Genomic DNA, 10,374 nt, shown 5'->3' with positions numbered 1-10,374 from the left:
ATACTCCCCTTACAGGGGAAAGCCCCGAAGCCCCGCCCCACCGGACGTGGCGCAACGGAACGAGACGGAGCCTCGTCTGACTCCGCCTCCCAAGAGGAGGGGGTTTGCCTCTGAACGTCCGAAGCGCGACCAGGTATGCATCTAGGGCACTGGGGTCCTGGTGGCGCGCCAGTGGGCCCCTTCCCTCCACCCCTGTGACTAATCCACCCTCCCTACACAGTTGAATGACAAGTTCAACCTTCCCTAAAACCCCTGGTGACGAGTTCAGCCCTGCGCCCATTCTTCACGCAGGGGCGGGACAGACTTTCAAAGACTTGGAGATCCCACGGTTATGGGTTCGAGACCTTCCTCTGCCAGTTCCCAGCTCCGCTACCCTGAGCAAATGACTTACGCTCCATTTAATTTTCCGTAATCTCTCTCATGTATAGAGCACTTGTTCTGTATCAGACCCTGACACGATTTCAGGTCATTCTCCAAGACTGAACAATAGGGATGCCAGGGCTCCATTTTACACATGAGGACGGAGGCTCAGAGATCCGCCGGCCTCTACCCTTTGTTTGCAGCTACGGGGCTATCTGATATGATCTCATATATGTGAAGCACGTGGCCCCAGGCCTGGCACTGTCAGTTGTAGCCCAGTGGGATTATTTATTGTCCTAGGTGATTTTGATATATTTTGTCCCTGAGGCTGAACTGCCACCCAGCTCCTGAGTCAGCCCTTCACGTCTGAAGGGGGACAGGAGGTGGATTGTCTTGAAATTGAATCAGCTGGGGGAGACACTGGGTACAGGTCCAAGGCTCTAAAATGAGTCACCTCTTCACAGACCAATGAGACGTCAAAGGCAGGAGCCCACCCAGTACATCATACAGGTTGGGAAGGAGAAGTTCAGAGAGGGATGAGGGCTTTTCTGAGGTTACACAGTACAGGAATAGAGACAAAGAGGCCTGATTCCCGACAAGAGGGGTTGGGACAGCTGGGTTCTGTGGGGGAAGCATCGGCATCCCTAACTCTCCCAGTGGTGGGAAAGATGCCCCAACCAGCTGCTTCTATTCCAGACTGTGAGAAGTGGGTGAGTCAGCCTGTTGTGGGGAGAGCAGGCTTTCCAAGACACACACACACACACACACACACACACACACACACACACACAGGATGGGAGCTGGTTTTCTGGGATGCCAAGGTTCCTGACTCAGCACTGGGAATCTTGGCTGAGTGTGTTCTGGGAAATGTCAGGCCTACAGGAAGCAGAGGGCTCCCAGTCGCACCATCCCGCAGGTGGGCGGGGAGCGGAGAGAGCAGGGTGTGTGAGGGAACAGAGCCTCAGTGTGCAAGTGTGTGGGGGGGGGTATGTACACGAAAGAGTTGAAGGCGTGAGCGGGAAACAGTTGGCAAGCAAGGCAAGGGGTTTATATGCGCAAGGAAGGAGGTTGGGTGCCAGAATGTGGGTGTTTGTGCAAAGTGGAGGGGCTCCATGTGCAAGGGAAATGTTTGCTGGGAAGAATGTGTATTCATAGGAGATGTGTTGAGCCTGCCAGGGGTAAAAATAAGAAGGGGGGTTGGCAAGATACGCGTGCAGAAGAGAGGCGTCAGGTTTGTAAGGGAGACTTTGCAAGAAAGTGTAGGGAACAGACGGGTCTGTCGCGTACAAGGCACTTTGAGGTGAGTGGAAGGGCAGACAGGGGGCACTCTTGCGCTCCCGCGATGCCTCAGCAATCCCCAAAGGTGGGCCCCCGGACGCCCACCCTAATTCCCGACTCCAACGCTCGGGCCTCACTCCTGGCCGGTTCCTCCGCGCACAGATGGGGAAACTCCATGCCAGTCAGCGAGTTGCTGCCGCGCCATTGGTTGGCTGGCCGAAGGGGGCGGGCATACTGAGGCTCCCGGAAGCACAGGAGGCCCCCAGCAAGTTGCGGAATCGGAGGCTGACAGCAGTGGGTGCTTAGCAACGGGTGGAGGTGCCCAGTAACGGGGTGGGGATCGGGCGGGGGACACCGGAGGAATTGCGGGTGCCTACAGGGCCAACAGAGGGGAAGGCGGTGCATAGCAACGAAGGGGGTTTCAGAGAAGTGGAGAGGTAGCCCCTGAGGAACTGTGGGTGTCTAGAAACGGGGGAGGACCCTAGCAACGGCGAGGGTTGGGAGAGGGGGAAAGTGGGTTTTGGGAGGCGCGCAGGAAGAGCTAAGGGTTCTTAGCAACCAGGGGAGAACCAGGAGAAACTGTGGGAATCTATTAATAGTGGAGGAAGTATTTGGTGGGTGGAAATCAGAGAGGGTGGACACAGAGGAACATGGGGGCCTGGCCAAGAAGCCAGGCAACTCCCACCTGAATAATCCCTCCTCTTCTCCTGCAGGCAATGTGGCTGAAGGTGGGGGGCCTACTTCGGGGGACCGGTGGACAGCTGGGCCAGACTGTTGGTCGGCCTTGTGGGGCCCTGGGGCCTGGGCCCCACCACTGGGTAAGAGGCTGGGGAGCAGGTCCCCAAGGGGAAGAGGCTGAGGGAGACTTCGTGGAGTAAAAGGACAGGAGGGGCCCAGAAGGGCCAGGTGATCCCATGTCCTCCCCTCCTAATCAAAGTATGTCTCTTGCAGGGGCCATGTGGAGGTTCTTGGGCCCAAAAGTTTTACCAGGGTGGGCCTGGGAGAGGCCTGGGTGAGGAGGACATTCGCAGGGCACGGGAGGCCCGTCCCAGGAAGACACCCCGGCTCCAGGTATCATTACCCCCACCCACCCAGCAACACCCCACGAAAACTGCTGGCCCTGTGAACTTGGGGAAGGGTGTGGTGGCAGGGTGGCTGCACTCTCTGGGCAGGATGTCCACTTTCCCACACTCAGACCTTGTCCCCATTTCCCAGCTGAGTGACCGCTCTCGAGAACGCAAGGTGCCTGCCTCCCGCATCAGCCGCTTGGCCAACTTTGGGGGTAGGTGTGACTTTGGGGGATCTTTGTGTGACCTCAATTAGAAGAGGCAACATTTACAGATTGAAGCAAGGGAGAGGATGAATCAGACAGGAAAGAGAGAGAGACAGAGAAAGAGAGACAAAGGCAGGGGCCTGCAAAGCCAAGAGAAATTGAGAGGAACGTAAATGATGATTTTTTTTTTTTTCTGAGACAGAGTCTCATTTTGTCACCCAAGCTGGAGTGCAGTGGCGCAATCACTGCAGCCTCAAACTCCTGGGTTCAAGCAATTATCTCGCCTCAGCCTCCTGAGTAGCTGGGACCACACTTGTGCACCATCACGCCCGGGTACTTTTTTTTTTTTCTTTGAGACAGTCTCGCTCTGTTGCCCAGGCTGGAGTGCAGTGGCACCATCTTGGCTCACTGCAACCTCTGCCTCCCACATTCAAGCAATTCTCCTGCCACAGCCTCCTGAGTAGCTGGAGTTACAGGTGCCTGCCACCATGCCTGGTTATTTGTTTTCTGTTTTTTGTTTTTTGTTTTTGAGACGGAGTCTCCCTCTGTCACCCAGGCTGGAGTGCAGTGGCGCCATCTCGGCTCACTGCAACCTCCACCTCCCAGGTTCAAGCCGATTCTCTTGCCTCAGCCTCCTGAGTAGCTGGGATCACAGGCACGTGTCCACCACTCCCCACTAATTTTTGTATTTTTAGTAGAGACGGGGTTTCACCATGTTGGTCAGGCAGTGGTAGAGCTTTGGCACCAGGCTGCCCAGGGATCAAGGGATGACTGCTATGTCCTCACTTTGTGATCTGCCTGCCTCGGCCTCCCCAAGTGCTGGGATTACAGGCGTGAGCCACCACGCCCGGCCGCCTGGCTAATTTTTGTACTTTTAGTAGAGATGGGATTTCACCGTGTTGGCCAGGCTGGTCTCGAACTCCTGACCTCAAGTGATCCACCCACCTCAGCCTTCCAAAGTGTTGGGATTACAGGCGTGAGCCACCCTGCCCGGCAAGCCACTGTGCCTGGCCCGGGTAATTAAAAAAAAATTTTTTTTTGTAGAGATTGGGTTTCCTGATGTTGCCCAAGTTGGTCTCAAACTCCTGGTCTCAAGCGATCCTCCTGCCTCGGCCACCCCAAGTGCTGGGGTTCTATGCATGAACCACTGCTCCCGGCCATAATAACATTTACTGAGAACCTGTAAGGTGCAGTGCCCCATATACACACATGCTGCACTGAATCAATGAGTGTTTATTTCTATTCTGTAGATGAGGACATTGAGGCTAACAGAGGGGAGGTAACTTGACTTTGGGTTACATAGCCGGATGTCATGCAGGTCACATGAAATAATTTAGTGGGTTGCACCAGCATTTAAAAAGAAGAATAGGACAAAATATGCGTGCACCTGTAGAGCAGGGGAAAGTCTTGTTTCATGAAACATATACCTTGGTCTGCACTGGTTATAATGTAAACGTCTTCTTTACTGCTGATCATGGTTCAAGTTTTTGTTTTTTGAGACAGAGTCTTGCTCTGTCACCCAGGCTGGAGTGCAGTGGTGCAATCTCAGCTCACTGCAACCTCCACCTCCTGGGTTCAAGCAATTCTCCTGGCGCAGCCTCCCAAGTAGCGGGGGTTACAGGTGCATGCCACCACTCCAAACTTGTTTTTTGTTTTTTTGGTTTTTTTTTTTTTTTTTTTTTTGAGACGGAGTCTCGCTCTGTCGCCCAGGATGGAGTGCAGTGGCCAGATCTTAGCTCACTGCAAGCTCCGCCTCCCGGGTTCACGCCATTCTTCGGCCTCAGCCTCCCGAGTAGCTGGGACTACAGGCGCCCGCCACCTCGCCCGGCTAGTTTTTTGTATTTCTTAGTAGAGACGGGGTTTCACCGTGTTAGCCAGGATGGTCTCGATCTCCTGACCTCGTGATCCACCCATCTCGGCCTCCCAAAGTGCTGGGATTACAGGCTTGAGCCACCGCGCCCGGCCGGATTTTTTTTTTTTTTTGTATTTTAGTAGAGACGGGGTTTCACCATGTTGGCCAGGATGTTCTCGATCTCCTGATCTCGTGATCCGCCCACGTTGGCCTCCCAAAGTGCCAGGATTACAGACATGAGCCACTGCACCTGGCTGCTAATTTCTGTATTTTTAGTAGAGACGGGGTTTCACCATGTTGATCAGGCTGGTCTCAAACTCTTGATCTCGTGATCCACCTGCCTAAGCCTCCCAAAGTGCTGGGATTATAGGTGTGAGCTACCGCGGCCGGCCTGGTTCAGGTTTTAAAAATATAGATTCACTCGCTTGAACCCAGGAGGTGGACATTGCGGTGAGTCAAGATCGTGCCATTGCACTCTAGCCTGGGCAACAAGAGTGAAACTCCATCTCAAAAAAAAACATATATATATGCATAGATAGATAGATAGATAGATAGATAGATAGATAGATAGATTCACAGTCTGCAGAGGTAGTCGAAGGCACTGGTTAGAGCTGTGGCACCAGGCTGCCCAGGGATCAAGGGATGACTCTGCTATGTCCTTGCTTTGTGATGTGACTCTCGGCAAATTATTTCACTTATCTGAACCTCAATTTCCTTTTCTGTAAAATGAAAGTTTTTCTGTAAAATATATTTTATGAAGGTGGAGACCTCATGTAAGGACAAAAATTAGTAAGTGCACAGAAGGCACTGGGAACAGCCTCTGACATGTAGAAAGGACACAGAAAATGCCAGGTATGGTAATTGACAGAGATGGTGACAACAAAAGGAGAGAGACCTGAGATGTCTTTAGGGGCAAGAGGAGAGGTAGCAGAGGAAATCAGAGATGGACAGATAACATCGAAGGGAGGAAAAGAGAAAAAGAGACCTAGATAGGACAAATGGGGAGAAGGGAAGAGAGGCAGAAATAACTGGCTTAGAAAAGGAGAGGCTAAGCCTGGTAGCCCACACCTGTAATCGCAGCATTTTGGGAGGCCAAGGCAGGAGGATCACATGAGTTCAGGAATTCCAGACCAGCCTGGGCAACATAGTGAGACCACGTCTCAATATAAAATTGGGTGAACGTGGTGGTATGCACGTGTGGTCACAGCTACTCGGGAGGCTGAGGCAAGAGGATCACCTGAGCCCAGGAATTTGAGGCTGCAGTGAGCTATGATGGTGCCCCTGCACTCCAGCCTGGGCGACGGAGTGAGACCCTGTCTTTAAAAAGAAAAAGAGAGATAAGCAGAAAGAAGAGGAGGTGTGGACAGAGAAAGAAGAGTCACCAGAAGACAAAGGGACCTGGGACAGTTGTTTTGGGGCCTTCTTTTTTCTGAGACGGAGTTTCGCTCTTGTTGCCCAGGCTGGAGTGCAATGGTGAGATCTCGGCTCACTGCAACCTCCACCTCCCGGGTTCAAGTGATTCTCCTGCCTCAGCCTCCTGAGTAGCTGGGATTATGGGTATGCGCCACTGTGCCCGGCTGATTTTGTATATTTAGTAGAGACAGGGTTTGGCCGGGCGCGGTGGCTCACGCCTGTAATCCCAGCACTTTGGGAGGCCGAGGCGGGCGGATCACAAGGTCAGGAGATCGAGACCACGGTGAAACCCCGTCTCTACTAAAAATTACAAAAAATTAGCCGGGCGCGGTTGTGGGCGCCTGTAGTCCCAGCTACTTGGGAGGCTGAGGCAGGAGAATGGCGTGAACTCGGGAGGCGGAGCTTGCAGTGAGCTGAGATCGCGCCACTGCACTCCAGCCTGGGCTGGGCGACAGAGCGAGACTCCGTCTCAAAAAAAAAAAAAAAAAAAAAAAAAAGAGACAGGGTTTCTCCATGTTGGTCAGGCTGGTCTCGAACTCCCGAGCTCAGGTAACTTGTCCGCCTTGGCCTCCCAAAGTGCTGGGATTACAGGCATGAGCCACCGTGCCTGGCCGAGGGGCCTTCTTAACCTTGGCTGCACATTAGAATTATCTGAGGTGCTTTTTAACAAAGCACAAATTCCCACGTCTCAGGCCAATTTAATCAGAATTTCGGGAGTGGAGTCTGGGCATTATATTTACTGGAGCTCCTCTGGTAATTGGAATGTGCAGCCAGGCCTAAGAACTGCTGGGAGGGAGACAGAGACGTGGAGAAAGGGTTAAAGAGGAAGCTGTGCCTTAAAGGGAGCCCCGTGCAGGAAGAAGAGTCAGAGACTGATTTGGAGACAGAGATACAAAGAATTGGGAGACAAAGCCGGGTGCAGTGGCTCAGGCCTGTAATCCCAGCACTTTGGGAGGCCAAGGCGGCAGGATCACCTGAGGTCAGGAGTTCGAGACCAGCCTGGCCAACATGGTGAAACCCCGTCTCTACTAAAAATACCAAAAAAATTTAGCCAGGTATGGTGGTGCACGCCTGTAATCCCAGCTAGTAGGGAGGCTGAGGCAGGAGAATCGCTTAAACCTGGGAGGTGGAGGTTGCAGTGAGCCAAGATTGTGCCACTGCACTCAAGCCTGGGAGACAGAGCAAGACTCCATCTCAAATAAAAGAAAAAAAAAAAAAAGTTGGGAGACAAGCATTCTTGGAGAAAAACCAGGAAAGGAGAGTGGGTTAGGTGCGGGGCAGCCCAGGCAAACGGTCTCTCATGTTTTTCTCTTTCCCTCCAGGACTGGCTGTGGGCTTGGGGCTGGGAGCGCTGGCCGAGATGGCTAAGAAGTCCCTGCCAGGAGGTCATCTGCAATCAGGTGAGTGAGCCACACTGCCTGGGTTCAGATCCTGGCTTTGCTGTGTGACTGGGGGCAAGTGACTTCACCCCTCTGAGCTCCAGTTTCCTCATCCGGAAGATGGAAGTGATGATAATTTCCCCACCTCTTAGAGTCATTGTGAAGTGCTTTGAACAACCCTAAACCACTATCAGGGTCATGATTAAGAGAAGCATATTAGATTTCTTTTTTTTTTTTTTTTGAGATGGAGTCTCGCTCTGTCGCTCAGGCTGGAGTGCGATGGCACAGTCTCAGCTCACTGCTACCTCCACCTCCTGGGTTCAACTGATTCTCCTGCCTCAGCCTCCTGAGTAGCTGGGATTATAGGCCCATGCTACCACGCCTGGTTAATTTTTGTATTTTTAGTAGAGACGGTTTCGACATGTTGGCCAGGCTGGTCTCAAACTCCTGACCTCGTGATCCACCTCGGCCTCCCAAAGTGCTGGGATTATCGCATGAGCCACTGCGCCTGGCCACATACTAGATTATCTGAGAAAAAATTTAAGCCATTGGGAGTTCCTAACTCGGAGCAGGAGCGGAAAGCTGAAAATAGAAGTGTCAGCAAGGGTCTGTGTACTTCAGAGATGGAATTAGATGTGTAGCATTTGCAGTTATAAAAAATAAAATAAAAAGCTGAGGGTAGGTGGAGGATCCCTCAACAAGTCAATGTCTTGAACAAGTGGGGGTGGATATTCTAGATTAAAAAGAGACGAAAGAGACATTATTTGACAAATGGAGCATCTGAACCATGATTGGATATCACTTTGGAAAATACAGCCATGAAAGACTTTTTGGGGACAAATGGAAAATCTGAATATGGACTGGCTGGCAAATTTTAGGGAATCGGTGTTAATTTTCTTACATGTGATTATGGTACTGTGATTGTGTAGGGGAATATCCTTGTTCTTAGCAAAGCTTAAGTGCAACTACATGTAAGTGGGTCAGCAAAAAATAATAATAGTAAGTGTGTGGGTACACGCTCAGATAAAGCAGATGCAGCAGAATGGTACCATGTTGAATCAAGGTGGAGGGTGTGCGGGTGTGCAGGTGTTCACGATATCATACATGTGACTTTTCTGTTTGGATTTTTTTTTTTTTTTTTTTTTTTTTTTTTGAGACAGGGTCTTGCTGTGTCACCCAGGCTGGAATTCAGTGGTACGATCACGGCTCACTGCAGCCATGACTTCCCCGGGCTCAGGTGATCCTCCCACCTCAGCCTCCTGAGTAGCTGGGATTATAGACACGTGCCACCACGCCTGGCTAATTTTTTGTATTTTTTGTAGAGAGAGGGTTTTGCCGTGTTGCCCAGGCTGGTCTGGAACTCCTAGCCTCAAGTCATCCTCCTTGCTCGGCCTCCCAAAGTGCTGGGATTACGGGCATGAGCCACCACACCCAGCCTGGATATTTTTTTCAAAACAAAAAGTTGAGGGTAGGTGGAGGATTAGGGTTTGGGTAGGACCAGCCTGAGTCTACACCCAACTCTGCCACTCCCATGCTGTGTGACCCAGGGCTAGGTGCTGCACCTCTTTGAGTCTCTTGCTTTCTCACCTTGAAAATTAAAAGATTGATAGTTCTTACTTCCTGGTGTGATTGTGGGCATTCAGCCAGAGAATCCACAAAGACACTTAGGATTTTGCCTAGAACAGGGCTAGATGCTGCACCTCTCTGAGTCTCTTGCTTTCTCACCTTGAAAATTAAAGGATTGATAATTCTTACTTCCTGGTGTGACTGTGGGCATTCAGACAGAGAATCCACAAAGATACTTAGGATTCTGCCTGGAACAGCTCAATAATGACCTCAATAAAATTTTATTTTATTTCAAATTTTAAGAGAGAGAGTCTTGCTGTCACCCAGGCTGGAGTGCAGTGGTGCAATCATGGCTCACTGAAGCTTTGAACTTCTGGGCTCAAGAGATCCTCTTACCTGGGCCTCCTAAAGTGCTGGGATTATAGCTGTGAGCCACCACAACTGGCCTTCAAAATTAATAAAAGCCTAAGAATTGCTTTGTTGTGCTGTGCTTACTTCAGCATCACATATAAATAAAAATTGAAATAAGACAGAGATTAGCATGGCCTCTGTGCAAAGATGACACACAAGTTCATAAAGTGTTCATATTAAAAAAAGAAAAAACGCTTTGCCAAAGCTGAAATGTAATTTGCATATAAACCCAGGTACACATACCTGTAAGTGTATGGCTTGGTGCATTTTCACCAAGTAGATATGTCTGTACCCACAGCAAGAAACCCTAGAACAGCAGCTCTCAAACTGCTTGGACTCAGGATCCCTGCATACCCTTAAAACTAATGAATGGATGAATAAAATGTGATATGCATACGATGGAATATTATCCAGCCATAAAAAGGAATGAAGGGCTGACACATGCTCCAATGTAGATGAATCTTGAAAACACTAAGTGAGGCCGGGCGCGGTGGCTAACGCCTGTAATCCCAGCACTTTGGGAGGCCGAGGCGGGTGGATCACCTAAGGTCAGTAGTTCAAGACCAGCCTGGCCAATATGGCGAAATCCTGACTCTACTAAAAATACAAAAAATTAGCTGGGTGTGGTGGCGGGCGCCTGTAACCCCAGCTACTTGGGGGACTGAGGCAGGAGAACTGCTTGAACCTGGGAGGCGGAGGTCGCAGTGAACCGAGATCGTGCCATTGTACTCCAGCCTTGGAGACAGAGCGAGACACTGTTTCAAAAAAGAAAAAAACACAAATGAAAGCAGCCACACACAGAAAAACCGTATATTGAATGATTCCATTAATATGAAATGTAC

At 50.8% G+C, this 10,374-nt stretch overlaps 1 protein-coding gene and 1 non-coding gene across 6 annotated transcripts in view; both read left to right on the top strand.

Moving 5' to 3' along the window:
* COQ8B (coenzyme Q8B) overlaps positions 1-10,374 on the top strand; it is a 25,008-nt gene continuing 14,634 nt past the window's right edge. The window contains exons 1-5 of one of the 5 annotated variants that reach the window (XM_011764718.3): positions 1-133; positions 2,352-2,456; positions 2,590-2,709; positions 2,854-2,920; positions 7,499-7,576. In XM_011764718.3, the coding sequence (XP_011763020.1) occupies positions 2,355-2,456; positions 2,590-2,709; positions 2,854-2,920; positions 7,499-7,576 (367 nt within the window). In that variant the 5' untranslated portion in view covers positions 1-133; positions 2,352-2,354. Of the gene's footprint in view, positions 134-1,183; positions 1,277-1,363; positions 1,661-1,834; positions 2,076-2,351; positions 2,457-2,589; positions 2,710-2,853; positions 2,921-7,498; positions 7,577-10,374 lie in introns of those variants that run through there. The other 4 variants (XM_011764719.3, XM_011764714.3, XM_011764716.2 and 1 more) reach the window with 4 other exon arrangements.
* On the top strand, positions 9,609-9,714 carry LOC112429170 (U6 spliceosomal RNA). Its single transcript, XR_003021321.1, has one exon. It is a non-coding gene; the product is annotated as a U6 spliceosomal RNA (small nuclear RNA).

Source organism: Macaca nemestrina, chromosome 20 (assembly GCF_043159975.1).
Source record: "Macaca nemestrina isolate mMacNem1 chromosome 20, mMacNem.hap1, whole genome shotgun sequence".
NCBI classification, from domain to species: Eukaryota; Metazoa; Chordata; class Mammalia; order Primates; family Cercopithecidae; genus Macaca; species Macaca nemestrina.
The sequence above is the reverse complement of the archived record's forward strand: the minus strand, read 5'-3'. Positions and strand labels throughout refer to the sequence as shown.